This window comes from Cyprinodon tularosa, unplaced genomic scaffold, assembly GCF_016077235.1.
Source record: "Cyprinodon tularosa strain WSP-4 unplaced genomic scaffold, ASM1607723v1 ctg583, whole genome shotgun sequence".
Taxonomy (NCBI): Eukaryota; Metazoa; Chordata; class Actinopteri; order Cyprinodontiformes; family Cyprinodontidae; genus Cyprinodon; species Cyprinodon tularosa.
This window is the reverse complement of record NW_024039322.1, coordinates 698672-720332: the sequence shown is the minus strand read 5'-3', so window position 1 is coordinate 720332 and position 21661 is coordinate 698672. Positions and strand designations below refer to the sequence as shown.

Sequence of the window (21661 nt, the reverse complement as noted above, 5' to 3'; positions counted from 1 at the left end):
TGAACTCTTTGCATTTAACCCATCCCCTTTTATCTACATTTTGTAACATTAAAAACATTCAAAAGGGTTGCATTTGAGTGTAACCTGCCTCTCTTCACTGCAGGTTTGGCTACATGTTTTTATAGCATGTTTCTAGTTTGTAACTTGTTGCAGGAGTTCTAATAGCTTTCATTTAGCCAGTCTTCTGCAAACCTAAAAGTTTTCTTTTCAGCAGATTCTTTTACCTGAGCCTTGGGTTTCTGCAGCTCCTCCAATTACCATTCCCCTCGGCTGCTTTTCTGACTGTTGCTATCCTTATTCAGCCTTTCCATTTAAGTGGGCATCCATGCCTTGGTAGGTCTGCAGTTGGTCCATCTCCATGTTCAGATTGTGGATTAACCAAAGCCCTATCTTCAAACCTTGCGATATTGTTTTTTTAAATCAACCCTACTTTAAACTTTACACCTTCCACACTGTCCTACAGTATCTGCTGGGTTCCTTGGCCTTCATGATGCTGTTAGTTCAATAATAGTTACTGATTAGAAACAAAAAAGCTGCAGGTTTACTGAGATTAAATTATACAGGAGTGGACTCCATTTACTATTAAGCGGATCTTAAAAGGTAGTTGATGGACAGGATTTTATTAAGGAGTAAAATGGTAAAAGCATTGAATACAATGTCACTTTTCAGATTTTAAACTGAAAAATAGAAAACTATATATGAATTTTCTTCCACATCGCAATCATGACTCCAATAAGCTACAGTGTGGTTCCATGTTAGCCATGGTGAAAATAGAAATATTTTATGAAGGCACTGAAGCAAAGTTTTGAAGTGCAAGAACATGCTTGTTAATATTAATGTGCATTTATGTTTTTTTTAATGAAAATTTTGATTTTGCTAAATGTTATGCTTAAAGACACTCGTGCCTTTTTATAGCTGGCTTTGCACGAGTTTCGTGCGATTCAAAATAACTGCTGTCCTTCCTGAACTTTGACCTTTTTTTCCCCTGGTGCATTTAGGGTGCAGCAGTCTGTCACTGAAGGAGCTCTCCAGTTCTGCAACAGATTCATCTATGCGGTGGGAGACATTATCCAACAGAGATGTTCATTTACTCAGGATCCTTTTGTTTCCCACCTCCTGCACTGAGTCGAGGAGGCATCCAATCACAGAGCTGGCCTTCCTTAATAAGCTTATCCAGCCGCTTTCTCTCAGCTACAGATAAACCACTGCTACAATAGACAGCTCCATAGAAGATGGCTGATGCCTCTTTAGGAGCGGCCCTGCACTCCAAAAGACCTCAGTCTCCACAGCAGAAGGAGTCTGCTCTGACCTTTATTATACAGAGCCTCATTGTTGTGAGTCCAGCCCAGTTTGTTGTTCAGGTGATCACCTAGGTACTTAAAAGAGTCCAGTATCTCAATGTCCATGCCCTGGATGTTCAACGGTGTCAGTGGGGTGGATTTGCTTCTGCGAAAGCCCACCACAGTTCCTTCGTTTTCCATGCATTAGTCAGGTGGTTCCTCTGCTTACATCAGACCACGAAGTCCTGGGTTCACTGTCTGTACTCTGAGCTGTCCCCACCTGTGATGAGGCCAACTATGGCAGAGTCATCAGAGAACTTCTGGAGGCGTCAGCATGGAGAGTTCATGGAGAAGTCTGCAGTGTAGAGGGTGAGGAGGAACGGTGTTCCCTGTGGGACCCACCTATCTGAGACACAGCCCTTTGCCCTCACATACTGTGGACGGACAGTAAGGTAGTCCAGAATCCAGTTGGACTTCTGCTGTTCCACTCCTGACAGCTCCAGCTTGTCCATTAGGAGACAGAGGCGGTTAGATATTACGGTAATTAAAATGGCTTGCAGCTCCTCTTGTCTTTTTGTTTTTTCCAACTTTCATCAACAAGCAGAAACAGGGCCTCAGGTGATGTAAGCGATCTCGTCACTAAGTGAAATATTTTGTCTTTTTTAATTTCCTTTGTGGTGCCTCTAATTTCCTTCAACATTTCCTCCCTACATGTGCTGCAGTCAAAAATTTTATATAAAAATATCCAAAACACATGTTGAGTGAACTTGATTTTTTACCTAAATGAGCTGCATAACTACAAATATCGATGTGTTTCTTTGGATCTTTAAATTATTTTTTTTTCTACTGAAATGTATTGATCCTTTAACTGTATTTAGACTTGTAAGAGCAATAAATCCAGCCCAACCTCTGAGAAACCAAAGGTCGCTGACCTATGAGCCCATTAATCTTGCTTAACCTGTATCTCAAATTGCACTTTGAAATACAGGCAATTTTGACTGCCTTGTAGAAACCACAGATATTATTGCTCATGGAGACAGGGAGACAGGATAAGACATAGGAAGCTAGGGGTTAGGGGTTAAAAACATGAAAAAATAACATTTATTTAAAGATAGCAATAAATCATATTGAACAAAGGTTAGAGTTGGAGGGGTTAATTGATTTATAAAAAAACATAAAGCCTGTTAAGTTTTGTGATTTGGACCAGCATGCAGACAGTGATGAAACTGGAGGATTTAAAAGAAAACTAAAACTAACTTCACTGCATTTGGTAAAGACACTTAGAGCTAGGAAACAAAAAGACTTTCACTGTGCTAAGCAGTGTTGGCGAAGACAGAAAGGTGAGGAACCAACAGAGAACATAGGCTTCATCTGAATACAGCAAATCAGACACAACTCCTTTTCCTTCACTTTTAAGAAGTTTGTTTAGAAATAACAAAAATAACACCATCAAGGGTAGGAAAGGAACGCCATACTGCGATGCTGAATCCAGACAGCCTTTAGCCTTCATTATGTTACAGACTAGGGGTGTGCAAAATAATCGTCATGATGATGCATCATGCTTCTAATTTTCTTGAACCACCGTTCCTTGGTATAATTTTTATTTTGGGGTTTTGGGTGAAAGAAATGGAAGAAAATTCTTATTTTTTGACAACCTCTCACTACAAATCAAAAATGCAGGCAATCCTTCCGCATTGATAATGAAAGCAAATGATTCAGTCCATTCTTCTTTGAATCCTCTGTTCTCAATAGCTATCTTCGTTTTTTTCCCTTTTGGGATCAATGGTTCCAGACACACCTACCGCCTTGTTTGCCTGGCTCCGCGCTGCGCTGAAACATGCGTTGCAGGCTATGACCACTGATCTCTGTGGCTAAGACGCAAATTTTCATTGAAGGAAATGTTTGCAATTTATTTTTTATACAAATGTTTACAGCATTGGAAATCATAATGCATGTTTGTTTGACCTGCTGCATGTTAAAATAAACAAAACAAAAAAATTATTGTCTTAAATTTTTGAAAAAGCTCCAGGGAGCCACAAGGGGGGGCGCTAAAGAGCCGCATGCGGCTCAGGAGCCACGGGTTGCCGACCCCTGCTCTATAATCTGATATGCCTGTCAGAGAGCCTTTCAAACATGTATTTCTCTCCCCATTTCGTACATGAGGAATCTCAAAGGACAGAGTTGTTTTTAGGGCTGCAACTAACGATTATTTTAAAAATCGATGAATCGGCCGATTATTTTTTCGATTAATCAATGAATCGGACAAAAAATATTTTTTTATATTAACCTCTTTATTCCAAAATAAACATTTTAGACAGAACAAACAAGCACACAAGTACAGGTTGCTCATTAACTGTCTTGGTGCAATATGAAAAATAAATGTTTGTGTTAAAACTACGCAAACTTACATGAGAAATGTAGCTGTACATCCACAAAATATAGGGTACTTTGTTTCATAAAGCGCAAAAAAAGACATTTTTGTCCCTAAGCCCCTAAGGGGTTCAAACAATAGGCCCCCCCATTTCAACAAATTAGTTTTTTTTAGACTAGAAGAGTTCTGCCTTTTAAGACAGGAAAGTATTGCAGTTAAAGTTGCTACTTGAGAAAATACTGAACCATAGAGATAAAAATAGCCCTGTGGTTCAAATTATAAATTGTATTTGGAATAAAAATGAGAGAACTAGGGGTGCTTAGAAACACATCCTCCAAAGACAGATATTTACATGGGAATGTGGCATATAATTAATTGACATATTACTGATCTTGCTGGATTTTATTCTGCTTTACTTCCATAAATTACAGGATCTTCTATACTTTATCTTTGCCAGAAGATTTAAACTTTAAAAGCAACTTTTGGCTATTATCTGGCTATTATTGTTTGATCACTGGATTATCTGGTGTGCTCTCTTGCTCACAAAATTGGTTTGAGGAAATTGGCACGTAAAGAGATTTAAGTTATCTGTGAGCTTTGTGGAGATCTGTGGGGGGCGGGGTTATGGGCATCATTGGGTTCAGTGTTGACTGAAGACACTCTAAGATGCATCCCACCATGCAGGGGCATGTTTTTATTTGCAATCTGAATACCACTGTCAGATCCTCTAAAGCGCAGTGCAGATCTTGTCATCACTGTTACCAGAAACCTGATGTGTTCATACTTGTAATAGCACCCCACCCCTGCCCAGCTCATCACCTCCATCACAGGATGGATGTTTTGCCTACTCAGCAGAAAGTGATGAGTAATTATATGAGGAGAGTGTGTCTGTGTTCTTAATAGTGTTTTTTTTTCCACAGGACTGTTATTGTCTGTGTGAGGAAGGTCTAAAAACGTTGTGTCATCTTTTTCATGTTGGCTTTATCCTTAAACCAGAAGCACAATAATTACAACAACAAAAAAAAAAAAAACAAATTAGGAAATACAAATTCCTTCAACTTTGATGTTTGCATTAATTTGTAAAGTAAATGACCCACTGACTACTGAAGTGGACAGAGATGGACAGATTTCCTCTGGAAACCTGGAGTTTGTTTTTCAATATTTGTTTAAGATTTATTTTAAATACCATCAAAAGCCATTTAAAAGCCCTTTGTAGAAAATAAATCCATCCAACCAACCATTCATCTGTCAAAGCACTGTATCTTATTGATATACTGCTTTTTTTCTTTGCTCCCAGTCCTCTCATGGTGAAACATGCTGAACTGAAACAGCTGAAAATAATGTTGTCCAACCAGACAGACCAAAGTAGATTTTTCTTTTAGCTGCCTTAATTTATCCAAGTTCGGGACAGCAAAGCAGTGCCGGGCCATCCCACGACCAACAATGTTTATGTCATCGTTCCACAGAGAGATTTTTTTATTTTTTTAGATGAAATCAGGACCACTAAGATGTTTTTAGAAAATACGAGAGGGGGCTAGTTGTTTCTTTACATCAGCAGTGATTTTAGTGCTCCTATAACCCCCCCAGTCTCTTCATGTTATTGTGACCCCTGACCTTAACCGAGACAAGTGAGGCCTGCAGGGCTTTGGATGTTGTTCTGGATTCTGTTATATGAGTCATATGAGTGCTGTTAGAGTGATGTGCTGTCCTGGAAAGATTTGTAAATAATGGTTCTAACTGCAGTTATTTAGATTCCATGACCTTAAAAATAGAATGACTTTGTTTCTCATCTATTCTTGGATTTCTGCAGAAGTGGGGATGATATGCTGCTTTCTGACATTTTGAATGGACAATGCTTCCTGGAGTGGAAACGAAACGTCTTCAAACTCGATAACAAAGTCCGGTGGATTGTTTTTTGTTGTTGTTTTTTTTCGGGATGACTATGATCTGGATGACTGAGAACCTTCACCAGCATATTGAGTTGGGTTGTGACTTGTAGCGACAGTGGAGAGGAAAAACTCCCTTTTAACAGGAAGGAACCTCCAGCAGAACCAGGCTCAGTGTGAGCGGACATCTGCTGAGGCCGACTGGGGTTCAAGGAGACAGAAGCAGAGATACAAAAGGCAGCTGTAAAACACACAGCCAGGCAGACCAGCTCCGAGCCAAATCCCATGTCAGAGGATGAAGAGAGCACATCCAGGCAGTCACAGTCAGAGAAACAGGACTGCACTGGAAAAGCAGGCCAATCTCCAACATCTATAAACAAGGGTGTTGATGGCAGCAGCAGAGCTGATATAACTTATATATAACATTCACTTTTCAGGTTCCATTTTCTGTCCATGTAATGAATACAATGAGACACATTCTGAAGGCATTTTAGCGAGAGGATTTTTACCAAAAACATAATTATGTGCACAAATAAGGAATAGCTGTATTAACTATACATGTAAACAGAGTTTTATGGGGCCCACAGGAACTTGGGGCCCCAAGCAACTGCCTATTATTGCCTAATGGTTAATCCGCCCCTGCCTGCAGGTTTGAGTGGATTAGATGATAAAACAAGTTGGTTGTGTTACCAGACTTTGTTTTTAATGGTTCCCAGCAAATTCTAAAAATTACTGTGGCTTGGTTTCTGTCTGACTTGCTATAACTGAAATATTGCCAAACTATTGCCACTTGTCTGTGGCTTTAACCTTGAACGTTGATGTTGGACCTGTTGGGAATGACTGTCATAAATCTTTTGTTTGGGGGTCAGACGAGTCAAACAATCCATTTGACACCCAGCTGGTGGGGTTCAGCTACTAAGCCTCGTTTTTTTCCACGTCTGCCTTTGAAATGACGCACACACATGCACACAGCACACCCAACTGTTAGAATTAGCCAGAGTTTTATGAGCTTGAAAGCCAACACTGCGCCCACCCCGGTGCGGTTATTGGGATCAGACGGGGTCGGGCTGGAACACATTTGCACATTTGGTGCGTTTAGGATGAAGGATGGTTTGTGACCTGATGACCCCAAGTTCAAGCGTCGGTCCTAAACAGAGACCTTTGAAAGCTTTTGAGCAAAGCAGGCAGCAGGTAGAATGCTGTGCGGGATTTTTAGTGTGATAAAGATCATCAAGTTACATAGAGACAGATTCAAAAAAATTATTTATTTAAAATATATTAAATGAAATAACCACAAGTTGGGAAATAGATTGAAGTATTTTATTTTTGCTCTTAATGAAGCTCTCTTATATGAATAAAGCAACAATTAAGCGGATAACGTGTAAGGATTTAACTTGTCATTGATATTTGTTGAAAAAGGTTATTGAATTAAAGTGTATTTTGTTATTCAAGGTGCTGAAGACTTACCTTTGTCTCACCCTCTGTAGTGTGTTCAGGCTACAGGATTCCCCAGGGAAATGAGGCCTTTCCCCAGGTTCTAGAAGAGCCCACTTAGTGACTAAGAAGGGAAACAAAGACTGTGCATTTTAGGGTTTGTTCATTTTATTCTAGAAATATAGTATTTTTTAGAAAAAATGCCCTGTTAAAATACAGTTATGAAAGGCTTGGAACAATTTTGTGGGTTTTGTCTAGTCTAGGTGTTTTTGTTATCCTTGTTTCATGGCGAGTTTGTGAGGTGATGGAGTAGGTGTTTGTGTTGATGCTACTTGTTTCATTATAATCCCTCATTCAGTTTATCAAGTGGTATTATCGGTATAATTGACTAATAGTTCAGGTGACGGGCTGTTTTTTTGTGTCCTTTCTGCTGCTCCAATATTCAGCAGTCGCCACAGCAAATCATTATAACTTGGTCAAAGACTTGGCAAAGTTTATAGGGCCGGATGCAATTCCTGGGATAACCCAGATTCAAACCCGGACATTACAAACACTTAAACCACTTCCACTGTTATTTTGTTGGTATAAAGCTTAAAATGTTTATGAAATCTGACTTGACTTATTGTTTTACCTAACAGGCCTTATGTTAGAGGTCAGGGTAGCTCTTTAGGTTTTATAATGAAAGCAATAGAATATTTATGGTTGAAAAAGTATTTTTTTTAATGTGTTTGTTTCACAAGTTGACACACAAAATCCTTTAGCACATAAGAGTTTTTTCAGCATGAAACATTAAATATTAAAATAATGCCCCGTGCAATAACCCTGTTAAATATGTATATATGTTTATATCAACCTTTTGCTCCTTTTGGCAACTTCTTTTGACTATTGAGCTGATGGGACAAGTGAATTTCTCCTCTATGAGATCAATGGAGTCTATGTTATCTTACCTTAAACTGTCTCTAATTCGTCTGAAAGCCAAATTTATTTTCAAATTTCTGCTCTCAATCTTGACCTAATGGTTACATTTTAGTTTAAAGTCCTGCATGAGGCATGACATCTGGAAGCCATTTAAATCCAATATTCATTGGATTTAAACCATTACTATTGCCATAGACTCCAAAAACAGTGACAGTTGCATTGTTACAGTTGCAACTGCAGTACCAGCTACATACTGTATATTACTGTGTCATCATCAGCATACTTCTGGAATCCTGCCCCATGGCATGAATATGGCTGATAATTTGTTTAGAGCCTAAAAAGAAATGAACCAAGAACTGAGCCTTGGGGTACACCTGTGTTATTTTTTAAGCAAATACACACCTCCTCTGAAGCAGTTCTGGAATTTTATCAGGAAACAGCTGTAATAAGACACATACTTCCCTAAACTGTCAGAGCATTAATAACAAACAGGTGAAAGTGAGACCATAAAAACTGGATGAGAACCCAGGTTTATATTGGCACTACATAGAAAGAGGAGGAGAAGGAGGAGGAGGAATAAGGCAGGTAGAGAAGTGTAGCAAACATTGGCATCTGCCAAGTCACCTTAACAACTCCTTGTTTAGAAGGAAAGGTAAATTAATGTTGTACCATCACAAATATCAAAATGTGAAGTTGGCTTACATCTACTGAGACCTTAACTGGAACCATCCAGTTTAGTCAAATGAGACTAAGATTGAGCTTTGGTGATATGAAAAGCACCTCAGAGCAACTGACACCTAAGGTGAAAGAGCCAAAGATCCTGAAAATTGGTCATCAAAGGATCTTTAAGCAGGCTGATGATTCATAGCATATGGCCAGATCAACACTATCAAACTTCCATCAGTCCCCAGAAATCCTACAGAAAGCCTGTGAGCTGAGTTGAAAGGCTGAGGGCATCAGTGAGAATAAAGGTCTTTAGGCCACCTAGAGAGGTGGTGCAGATCCCATATGATCCAGCTCTCCTCAAGCTCCAACCCTGTGAATGTGATTAAGTGCATTTCTTTAGGAAAAGGGGAGTTGTTTGGTGTTAAAAGTAGGGGTTTCTTTTTTGTGTGTGTACTGTTTTGTCTTCTGTTTGAGATGTTTTAGATGATAGCCAAACAGATTTGCTTTCATAAAAGATCTTTATGGGCATTGCCATGAGATCCTTGGTACTTGTATATGAAACTTAATTGAAAATGATTTAGGGAGTAATGTTGTATACAACAGACATGGAGACAGAAAGGGAGGTGAGAAAGAAACGGGGGATAATAACTAAGGGGAGAGAGAAAGAGATCGAGACAGCAAATAGCACCTAAAATGTGAGAAAATAAAACAGAAGAGCAAAAATAGACAGAAGTGACACAGCAACTCCTAGAAGCCTGCTTCCATACCTGTATGAGAGGAGGGGATATAAAAACAGAGAACATAACACCAGCAAAAAGGAGAAAACAGACAAACAAAGTAAACAAAAAAAAGCTTCAAGAGCAGCGGGTGTCCCTAAGATAACCATGCATGTTGAAGGCAAAACCTATGGCGAGTACATAATATTATTCAGGGTGGTATATCTCTGTAGCTGCAGCTTAGTATTAGTGTGTATCCGTGAACACCTAGACCAAACTCCTGTGGTATGTATATATTAGCATGCTCGGGTTTAAAGGATTTAACTAGCTTCTTCAGAAGGAAAATATGATAAATAGCAGGTGTGGGCGACCCCAGACTCGCCCTTCAGGGCCCCTGACAGACAGAGAGGGGATGCGAGCCCCAGACATCAAGAGACACCCCACATGACAGGGACACAAGGAGGGCAGACGAGATGGGATGGTCGCACACTCCAGAGAAGGGCAGACGAGAGCCCCTGGAGCTGACCCCTGAGGGGCCAAACCCCAAAGGGGTCTATTCCCTGAGGGGCTCGACCCTCATAGTGCCGCGGTCCCAAGGGTCAGCAGCAGCAAGCCCATGGGATCCACCGGCAGCTGGTCACATCCGAGGTGTACCCAGATGAGAGCCTAGGGGTCCAAGGACCCAGGACCAGGAGGCACAGGCCCGGCAGGGCAGCCATTAGGAATGAGACAGTGCTCACCGAAGTACCAAACCCTACAACTAGAGAACCATCACCGCGGCAGCAGACACAGGCACCTATGACTGGCACGGAGCATAAGAAGGGGGAGAACGGCATCTGCTCGTACTTTGGAACTACAATGTTCCAGTAGGTTGGAATGGGGCAAACACTCAACCTGACTAGTAGAGAAAGACAAATTCACACTAATCGTCCCATTCGCACAATCCACCCATAATATAGAATGTATACATATAGTGTCCACAGAGACGCAGTCAACGGAGACAAAAACGTTTTCCTACACTATCCTCCTGGGTCTAGGGGCCTTTCCACCTAGGAAATCACCAGACACCCTAGTGTCAATGGGGCAGGCGGCTTAAGAAAAGGCTCCGAAACTAAGGCCCCGTCCACACGAAGTCAGAACGAACACGAAACGCTAATACTTTCGAGAACGTTTGTCGTAAAGACAGAGACGTAAAATAAATGTGATCGTCCACACGAATGCATGAAAACGCTGCAAAATGTATGCCAGGCCTGTAAGTGGCGCTGTGGTGCCAAAGCAAAAATAGGCGACGAAATGTTGGGCATGCACACTAATATTTATACATGGTTGCCCTGCGGGTCCATTTTCGTGGTTCAGTCAAATTCAGGTGATGAACTATGTCGTCGATATTGCTCTGTTCTTCCTGGAGATATTCCAGAAGAAGAAGATTCTGTTCTAAGCCCGACAGCAGGGTGAGTAGCATGAGCAGCAACCATTCAACACAGTACGGCGCCATTGTTGTTGTGATACTGTGTCGCGCATGCGTGTTTAGAGGCGACGCTATGACGCATGCGTGTAAAAAAAAAATGCGGTTAGAGCTTAAAGATGGAAACGCGAAAACAGCGTTTCAAAATCTTCCCACTCTGAAGGCTTAATAAAAAAAAGATCGTTTACAGACCCCGAAACGCAGGCTTCGTATGGATGAGAGGCTGGTTTGGTGAAAAATTTGTGCGTTTAGGCCAGGGTTTGGCTTCGTGTGGACGGTGCCTAAGAGAGGAAAACAGCAGTGTACCCCAAGCCTATCCCCAAACATCGCCCCAGACCCGACCCCAGGAGGGACCCCCCCTTCCACGACGTAGCCGGCCAAAGCCCCTCCATGGCATCCCCCCATATACCACTAACCCCCTACAGCCACTCACAGCCTCTCCAAGCCCTGCATCCTGCATCCCCACCTGACTGCAGGCACAGGAAAGGCAACCAGACAGACCCACACCCCTATCTGAGATGCATCCAGGCATGGTGGTGGTATCCCGTAAAGCCACACCAACCAACCAGCTCCCCTGGCAGGATGAGGTCCAAGACCCCCATCCAATGCCAGCCATCCCCCATCCCAGCGGACAGACAATACATCGAAGCCATAGGATGGGGAAAAAAGGCGAGCCTAAAACCCAGCGAAGCCAAGCTTTCAGTGGTTTCAAAAAGTCTGATACCAGAAAAAACATACTTGCCATTCTAATCTCTTAGATTTTTTATCCTCAACAAATGCCCTGTGATTTCCTTAAGATGTAAGATTTGCATTTTGATGATGTAAAGCCAATAAAAGATGCTTAATTTTAGTGCTGTTTACACACATCTACCTGCAGTATGCATTGGTGTGGAGGATGTGTAAATCTTATGCACTTGTTGATTTGGGGAGCAGATTTTCTGTTGAAATAAGTAAAATAAAGAACAGATGTGGATGTTTTAGTTCACTAAGGTTTCTACCAGTCCTCTGGACCGTCTTGACCTCTGACCTTTGGATCGTTGTTGGATCGTCTGTGCCCTCCTAAGGCTAAACTCGGTGCCTTTACTGGATGTACATCTTCTATCTAACCTCAATGTTTTTTATCTTGGAACCTTTAGATTGATGGCATTTGGAGCTGCTTTATCCCATGATAAGGCTTCAGTTGTTTGTCTTTATACATGTTATCTGCCTCTGTTCCAGGAAGGCAGATAGTAGCCCATATCACACTGGTCTTACACATTTCTTCCAGTACAAAAGCAAAGCAGAGGCTTAACCAGAAGCAGGCTTTCCGCGGGTGGATAGAGACCTTTCTGAGGTCTTTTGTTTAGAAGCTGCATCTCATTTTGCGCCAACAAGGCGCTTAGATTGAGCTGCATGGATGTGAACATAAACATCCCCTCTGACATGAATAAGTGCTGTGTGCAGTGGAATAAGCAGCTGAAATCTGCTCCAAACAAAGTGAAACAAAGGAGCCGGTGAAGAGTGGAGGGGGGTGAGGTGTGTGCAGTTGTTTTTTCTGGGATTCAGACCCATCAGTCACTCGGTTTCTGCAATCTGGAGCACATTCCACGAATCCCGCTGGGTTTTGTTCCCTCAAACCTACATCAGCGACACTGTGGAGCAGCTGGTTGAAACGCAGCACAAACAGGAGTCTGGCTTCCCTCTGAGGAATATTATACTGTCCATACAGATTTAATGGGTCAACTCTTAAAGTAGGGGAAAGAAAGAAGATATCTACTTTTTTCTTTCTTTTTTTTTTGTTCTAAGTGGTATTTTGTTTTACAGAGGTCACAGGTCAGGAGGAAGAAACACCGGCACAGTGGGTCTTTCATAAATAACATCTCACCTTACAGAACCACCAAGAGACACTCTCATCATCTGTGGGTTCCTGCGGTGAAGCTTTGATTCTGTGTTGGCTTATCTTGGTCATCTCTGTTCTATTTGTTTCCCCTGCTCTCTGTTTGGGCAAAGGTTGGCTTGTTCCATGTGTTCTGATTTAATCTGTTATGGTCTTTCTTGGTTGTTTCCATATTTGCCTCACCTGGGCATCTGTTTTCCTGATTGGGCCTCAACTGTTTCACTTTGTTCTATTTTGTCCTTTCCCAACAGTTCATTTTATATTGCTCTTTAGATTCTGATTTTAAGATGGATTTTTTTAGTTGGATTCACTGGTTCACCAATCTAATAGACTGTGAGCTGTTCGCTGATTGGCCTTAAGAGGTGGAGAAATTAGAAGGAATTGCAGGGAGAAGTTAAAACTAAAAAGCTTAGTTTTTTAAATGACATTCATTTCCAATAAGATGTCAAATCCTCCAATCATTTATCTAAAAAGTATAAAAGGGATAAGTATTTTTCTTTAATGGATCATTTCCTTAGAGCTGAAGTGATGCTTGTTGCAGAATGTCATAAATAAGACGACATGAAAACAACAGCAGTCTCTGAATTAGAGCTTATGTAACAGCGCAGCTCGCATCAGACTGGCAGGATCCACTGATGGAGGTAATTAGTCTCATTTCAGCACAATGAAATGATACCGTCTTTTCCCACAGGTTGTTGGAAGCAGCAGCGGAAAGGGAAATGCATATCATTTCTTGATAGGGAGAGTACACCCTGCAGTGTTGTTCACTCCCGGACTGCAGGTCTTTTTTTTTTTTCTCGGAGGGTATGGACTGAGGTGGCGATGGGATGGCTCTGCTCTGTAATCAGCTTCTGTGGAAATGAGTGGAGTCATTTCCTCTGGATCGGGTTGAAGGGGGGCATTAGGGATAATGGGTCACTCAGGGACCATAGATGGGGTGGAAGTACGTGGATCTGTGACCTGGTGAGGAGGTCAAGCTGTCATTAAGCTGAATGTGGGTCAGATATGCATGATCTCTGCAGAACGAGCTCTAGTAAACTCAGTGAACTCTTATTCAATTAAAGGTCATCTTTTACCCAAACACAGATCTGAGTTATAAAACTAATATTTGGCTGCATGTGTTAAACACTGTTGGAGGATAACTGAACTCCTTGTTGTTTCAGGCCTCTGAGAAGTCCCCGGCCCTGAAGAAGAGAGGAAAGGCTCCTCACCCCCAGGACTTGGTAAAGGAGGCGATTTCATCAACTAATGCTTCGAATACTTGGAACCGTCCTCGCTGTGGCGTACCGGACTTCCCCAGCCAGAAGGATGTACAGTACCGAGGGCGACATCGCCAGAGACGCTTCGTGCTACATGGAGGCCGTTTTGATAAGAAGGACCTTACCTACAAGTATGTTTACATTTTTATTAAAGATGACTCAGTGTATTCAGTTTCTTACAGGGGAGATTAAGTTTGGCAAAATTCACTACTTTAGCTTGTTAAATTTACAGTGTTTATCTAAATTGTCATTAAAAGCAGCATACTTTGAATATTTAAGGGTAATTTAGCGCAAATTATGAACCACTTTAAGCTAACGGTAGTTCAAGTATCTCGGGGTCTTGTTCATGAGTTAGGGACGGATGGAGTGTGAGATTGGCAGACGGATCGGTGCGGCGTCTGCAGTGATGCGGTCGCTGTATAGGACTGTCGTGGTAAAGCTGGCAGCTGTTGCAGCTGTCCAGAGGAACTCCATCTGAAGTTAAGTTATTTTCTCTGTGATATCTCTGTATCTAAGTAACTCTAACTGACTACTTTAAAACATAGCACCTTCTGCTGTACTTTTCTACTGAGCGCTTGTCAGTTTCACACGGTTTTATTTCTGATAGCAAGGAGTAGCTAGCCTAGGCTAGCGCTAGCTTAGCATTGCTATGGCTTCTCTCTCTCCCTCCCTTGACTCTTTTCCAACTCTTCCTTCTTCCTCTCCTCTCTCCTGCTCTCTGTGTCAGATGTTCAGTTATTCCTCTGCCTCCTTTAGTGATAATGGGATGTGTAATAAGTGCAGTATTTTTGTAGCTTTGAAGGCGAGGGTGTCAGAGTTAGAATCCAGGCTTCAGGCTGTTGAACATCCAGGAGTTAAAGTAGGCCCCCCACGTAGCTGTCCTCCAAAAGTGCCTGAGCAGCCAGGCGATTGGGTAACTGTACGCAGAAAGCGTAGTCGTGGATCTCTGCCCACTGGTCACCACCAACCCGTTCACGTTTCTAACCGGTTTTCCCCACTCAGTGACACACCCACTGAGAAGCCCACTCTGGTGATTGGCAGCTCCATAGTCAGAAACGTGGCATTAGAGACACCAGGGACCATAGTCAAATGTTTGCCGGGGGCCAGAACGGGCGACATCAAATCCTACCTGAAACTACTGGCTAAGGATAAGGTTAAATACAGTAAGATTGTTATTCACGCTGGTGGTAATGACACCCGGTTACGCCAATCGGAGGTCACTAAAATTAGTGTTGCTTCGGTGTGTAAGTTTGCCAAAAAAATGTAGGACTCCGTAATTTTCTCTGGTCCCCTCCCTGATCTGACCAGTGATGACATGTTTAGCCGCATGTCGTCATTCAACCGCTGGTTGTCTAGGTGGTGTCCTGAAAACAACGTGGGCTACATTAATAATTGGCAATCCTTTTGGGGAAAGCCTGGTCTGTTTCGGAGAGACGGCATCCATCCCACTTTGGATGGGGCAGCTCTTCTTTCTAGGAATCTGGCCACATTTATTAGTCCTCCAAAACCCTGACCACCCAGGGTGCAGACCAGGAAGCAGAGTTGTAGTTTAACACACTTCTCTGCAGCTTCTCTACTGTTACCCACTCTTTACTCCATCCAGACAGTGTCTTGTCCACGACCAAAATCTAATAAATTAGCAAAGATTCCCAAAGGAGTAAATCATGATAATCTAATTAAAATCAAAATAACTCCAATTGGGGAAAAAGTTAAAACAATTAAATGCGGTCTGTTTAACATAAGATCGCTTTCCCCTAAAAGTCTACTAGTTAATGACTTGATTTGTGATAATCACATTGACTTGTTTTGCCTTACAGAAACCTGGCTGCAGCAAGAGGATTATGTGAGCATAAATGAGGCAACTCCTTAAAGCTATTTAAATTTTCACATACCCAGAAGTTCTGGGCAAGGAGGAGGAGTAGCAACAATCTTCCAGTCTGACTTACTGATTACTCCCAAAACAGTTAATACCTACAACTCTTTTGAACATTTAACCCTTAATTTCCCTGATCCAAATTTCAAGGCAAGAAAACCTCTTCTTTTTGTAACTTTGTATCGTCCACCAGGTCCTTACTCTGAATTTTTAGATGAGTTTTCAGAGTTCCTTTCTGATTTGGTATTAAATACTGACAGGGTCATCATAGTGGGAGATTTTAACATCCATGCTGACATTGAAGGCGATAGCTTAAGAGCAGCCTTTAATGCTATCTTAGACACTATTGGCTTTGTTCAAAATGTGAATAGTCCCACACATTCTCATCTTCATACTTTGGATCTTGTGCTGACATACGGCATAGAATGTGAAGAAACAACAGTATTTCCTCACAACCCTGTCCTCTCTGACCACTTTCTAATAACCTTCAGGATTACTTTAACAGAGTTCTCCTCCCCCAAAAGAAGGTTCAATTTTAGTAGATCTTTATCAGATAGTGCAGTTATAAATTTTAAAGAATCTGCTTCACTTTCTCTCTCCTCTGTGTCGCTGAGCAGTGCTGCAGAGTGCAAAAGCATAGCTTATTTCCCTTCACAGGTTGATGATTTTGTTGATGGGGTTGCTAGTTCTCTGCGTATTGCCTTAGACAACGCAGCTCCTTTGAAAATGAAAACCGTTAAAAATAGAAAGCTTGCTCCTTGGTTTAATGCAGAGCTGCGTACTTTGAAGCAAAATGTTAGGAAACTGGAGAGAAAATATCGCTCCACAGGCCTGCGGGAATCCTTCCTAGTCTGGAAAAATGGTTTAATGCTGTATAAGAGGACCCTTTGTAAAGCAAGAGCAGCATAGTTCTCCTCATTAATAGAGGAGAATAAGAATAATCCTAGATTTCTTTTTAATACAGTTGCCAAACTCACCCAGAGCCATAGCTCTGTTGAACCGTCCATTCCACCTGTTCTTAGCAGCAATGATTTTATGGGATTCTTTATAAATAAGATTGATCTTATTAAAAATAAAATCATAAGCACTCCTCTATCCGCGATTGTACCTGAGGTAGTCACAGAATCTGAACCGGGTTTAGACTGCTTTGATCCAGTTGAACTTTCTGAATTAGCTAAATTATTGTCTTCATCTAAGCCTTCAACTTGTATGTTAGATCCAGTTCCAGCCAGGTTATTTAAGGAGGTATTCCCTTTGATCTCCTCCTCCATTTTAGATGTGATTAATCTATCTCTGTTACAGGGATATGTACCTAAAGCTTTTAAGGTTGCTGTAATTAAACCTCTGCTTAAGAAACCGTCTCTTGACCCAGATGACTTGGTTAATTATAGACCTATATCCAATCTTCCTTTCTTATCCAAAATTCTTGAGAAAGTAGTTGCCAAACAAGTTTGCGATCACTTACACCATAATGAACTTTTTGAAGAGTTTCAGTCTGGCTTTAGAGCCCATCATAGCACTGAAACAGCTCTGGTGAAAGTCACTAATGATATTCTCATGGCCTCAGATAATGGACTTGTATCTGTGCTCGTCCTGTTGGATCTTAGTGCTGCATTTGATACAGTTGACCATAATTTTCTTTTAGAAAGACTTGAATATTTTGTTGGAATTCAAGGAACAGCACTAGACTGGTTTAAATCTTATCTATCTGATCGAATTCAGTTTGTTCATGTTAATGATAGATCTTCAACACGCTCAAAGGTTACCTGTGGAGTACCACAGGGATCAGTGCTAGGACCAATTCTCTTTACTTTATACATGCTCCCAATTGGTAGAGTTATTAGACAGCATGGGATTAATTTCCACTGTTATGCTGATGATACCCAGCTATATCTGGCTATAAATCCAGATGAAGCTAACCCATTACATAGATTACAGGCATGTCTTGAAGACATAAAAACCTTGATGACTCTTAACTTTCTGCTTCTGTATGCAGATAAAACAGAAGTTATAGTCTTTGGACCAGAGTCTCTGAAAAAGAAACTGATTAGCCAGTCACTTCATTTGGATGGGATTAAACTGATTTCAGATAATAAAGTAAAAAATCTTGGTGCTATTTTTGATCAGGACCTGTCATTTAAATCCCATATCAAAGAGGTTTCTAGAATTTCCTTCTTTCATCTGAGGAACATTGCAAAAATTAGAAATCTCCTGTCCAGGGGTGATGCTGAGAAACTAGTCCATGCATTTGTTACTTCAAGGCTGGACTATTGTAATTCTTTACTATCAGGAAGTCCACAAACTGTAGTTAAAAGCCTTCAGCTGATCCAAAATGCTGCAGCCAGAGTTCTAATGAAAATTAAAAAGAGAGATCATATCTCGCCTATCCTGGCTTCTCTTCATTGGCTTCCTGTTAAATCAAGAATAGAATTTAAAATCCTCCTTCTCACATATAAAGCCTTAAATGGCCAAGCTCCATCTTATATCAGAGATCTGATTGTTCCTTATGTTCCTAACAGAGCACTTCACTCTCAATCTGCAGGTTTACTAGTGGTTCCTAGAATTTCTAAAAGTAGAATGGGAGGCAGGTCTTTTAGTTATCAGGCTCCTCTCCTGTGGAACCAACTACCAGTTTTAGTCCGTGAGGCAGACACCCTGTCTACTTTTAAGGCTAGACTTAAAACTTTCCTTTTTGATAACGCTTATAGTTAGAGTGGCTCAGGTTATCCTGAGCTATCTCTATAGTTAGTCGTCTGTTAGTCGTCTGTTCCTGTTTGGCTGTGACGTCATCCTGGAAAGAAACATCAGCTGTGCTGCTTCCATCAACACCCTTGTTTATAGATGTTGGAGATCGGCCTGTTTTCCAGTGTGGTCCTGTTTCTCTGACCGTGACTGGATGGATGTGCTCTCTTCGTCCTCTGGCATGGGAGCTGCCTTGGAGCTTGTCTGCCTGGCTGTGTGTTTCCTGGACGGGGCCGCCTTTTACAGCTGCTTTTTGTATCTCTGCTTCTGTCTCCTTGAACCCCAGTCGGCCTCGGCAGATGGCCGCTCACACTGAGCCTGGTTCTGCTGGAGGTTTCTTCCTGTTAAAAGGGAGTTTTTCCTCTCCACTGTCGCTACAAGCATGCTTAGTGTGAGGGATTGTATTTGAGTCGATGCAATCAACTGGTTTTCCTTAGATAGAAAACTTTGTATCAATTTGACTGTATGATCTGGTTGAACTGTAAAGTGCCTTGAGATGACATGTGTTGTGAATTTGGCGCTATATAAATAAACTGAATTGAAATTGAATTGAATTAAAGAAGGAACCGTGTCTGGGTACAAAGCTCTCAATATACAGATCGATCTACATTCCCACCGTCACCTATGGTCATGAGATCTGGGTAATGACCGAAAGGATAAGATCGCAAATACAAGCGGCTGAAATTAGTTTCCTTCACATGGTGGCTGGGGCAGCCTTCTCCTCAGTGATGCTTCATTTGTTTGATAAATGTTGACATCTGTTTCTGCTCAGATTATTAAGGCGCCACCACAGTATATTATTTTGGTTATGTTGATGTTTTGGAACGACATGTTTGGTTTTATTTTCCAGTCATTGTTCCTGAAGATGTGCTGCTGTGTTTGAAATCATTGTCCTGTTAAGCTTCAGATGTCTTGATATTTGACTTCAGAGGAATTTATGTTAAAATAGATAAGTAAATGTCTGCCAAGTGCCTAAACTCTTCTGCTGCAATACAAACTCGTATCATCAACTGTCCACCCCCATGTTTAACGGTCTGTGTTTGTGCTGACAGGCTGTGGTGTTCATGTTGATGTGAATTACAGTCAAAAGCATCCGCTATTGTGGATCTGTTTAATTGGACCACAGCCTTGTGGTTCATTCAGGCGCCGCATTGCTAACCCTGAGCCATATTTTCTCTCCGGAAGAGCGACTCCTCTTCAGTTGTTCCAAAGCTGATATTGCTTAACATTTTTCTGTCTGTCATGACATTCATTTTAACATTTTTCTGAAATGAGGGATGGAGCACTTGGATGTTTAGCTGTTTCCAGGCGTTTCACATACTGAGACGTCCACTTCTGGGAAAACTTGAATGATCGGCAGTTAGCAGAAGCTTACTCTTTAAGGCTTTGTTTCTTGGCATTGTGTCTCCCTTATCTCATTGTATATCTTATGGATCCCATGCACCTTTTTCTTCCTCTGGTACATTCTCCTTTGACTATTTGGGCTGATGTGAGGAGTTGTTTTCTCCGCTGTGAGATCAATAAAGTCAATCAATCAATCAATCATCTTATTGCAGTATTGGCCGATACCGATACCATACTGATACCATCTGTTTGAAATTGATGTGTGTGTGTATTAGGGGTGGAACGGTTCACAAAATCCACGGTTCGATTCGGTTCACGGTTTCGTGGTCACGGTTTTCCATTCGGTTCAGTATATGTTGATTGTTAGTAAAATCTCTAAGCTGACATGTTGGTCGTGTTGCTGTTAGCATAAACAACACGTGTTGCACAATGCTTGCACACTGTTGCACTTTTATCCACAACTTTCTTTCCGCCGTCATCGTAGGTCACTCTAAATGCAAAGTGGTCCCATACAGCAGACCTATAAAGTGCTGCTGGCGCGTCTTCCAACTCCTGTTCTTTCCCACTCGCCATACCCACACAATTCTCTACAACAACAGATTTTTTTCTGCTACACCAGGCTACGCTGCTTCGCTTCTTCTTCTTCTTCTTGTTTACTACTGGTGGTTGGCTTTGGTCGCAGTACCGCCACCTTCTGGTCTGGAGAGTAAACGCTTCGCTTATGAGAAAAAATAGCAGCGCATGAACCGAACGAAACACGCGAACCGAACCGAGACAGTCGAACCGAACGGTTCGGACGGTTTTCATAAACCGTGTATATATGAAGAACAGCATACTACTTTGATGTGAAATAATTGCCATCATGGCTTTGTCAAGCTGCTGCCTACCTTTGTGAAGCAGGAAAAAGACTAATACAAAGTGAATCCAGTAGAACTTTTTATTGCCTACCTGGAATGGGTGACAATAGTTGGATAAACTTTTGGCTTTCAAAATGGTATCGGTGCCCTATTTGTCGGTACTCGTCGATACGATACCACCATTTTAGTGCTGGATCGAGGCCCCGTCCGATACTGGTATCGGTGCAACACCAGTTATCAGCACTGTTTTATTGCAGCAGGAAGGTCCTGGCTTTAATAACCAGCCTAATCTTTCTGCATGGGGTTTGTATGCTCCCTCCATGGATGCCTGAGTTCTCTCCCGGTAATCCGGAGAAAACTGTATCTTTCATGAGCCAATAATCCGTCTACGGTGCATCCTACCTTCAACCACTTCCCGCTGGAGATAGGGACCAGACCCCCCTCAACCCTGCAAGGATAAGCAGCAATGGACAACGGATTGCAGAGGTTTATTAATGCGATTTGCTGATGAAGGTTCTCAGTCATCCAGGTCATAGTCATTCCGTAAAAATTCAAAAAATATCCACTGGACTTGGTTTTCAAGATTTGAAGACGTTTCGCCACCTCTCCAGGAAGCTTTCTCAATTCAAATGTCATTTGAATTGAGAAAGCTTTGAATGACATTTGAATTGAGAAAGCTTCCTGGAGAGGTGGCGAAACGTCTTCAAATCTTGAAAACCAAGTCCAGTTGATATTTTTTTGAATTTTTACGGAATTAATGCGATTCTAAACAGTGAACATTTTCTAAAGCTGCTTTTGTTTTGACCTGAAGATTCTGACTAAAACCTGCAGCTTACACAGCGTCCCTGAGTTTCCAGCTGCAGTGAGCAGATGTTTCCACAAGGGAACAAAAATAACTTAATAATTTTCTCAGGACCAAACAGCAGCTGATAAGTAGGTTTTAAAGCAGCAGCTAGCTTAACTGGAGCCCAATA

General features: G+C 41.6%; 1 protein-coding gene across 1 annotated transcript in view; it reads left to right on the top strand.

Annotated features, from left to right (window-relative positions):
* The window catches only part of mmp11a (matrix metallopeptidase 11a), a 45727-nt gene that overhangs the window by 12032 nt on the left and 12034 nt on the right, over positions 1-21661 (top strand). The window contains exon 2 of the mRNA XM_038306523.1: positions 13776-14002. Coding sequence (XP_038162451.1) covers positions 13776-14002 — 227 coding nt within the window. The remainder of the gene's footprint in view (positions 1-13775; positions 14003-21661) is intronic.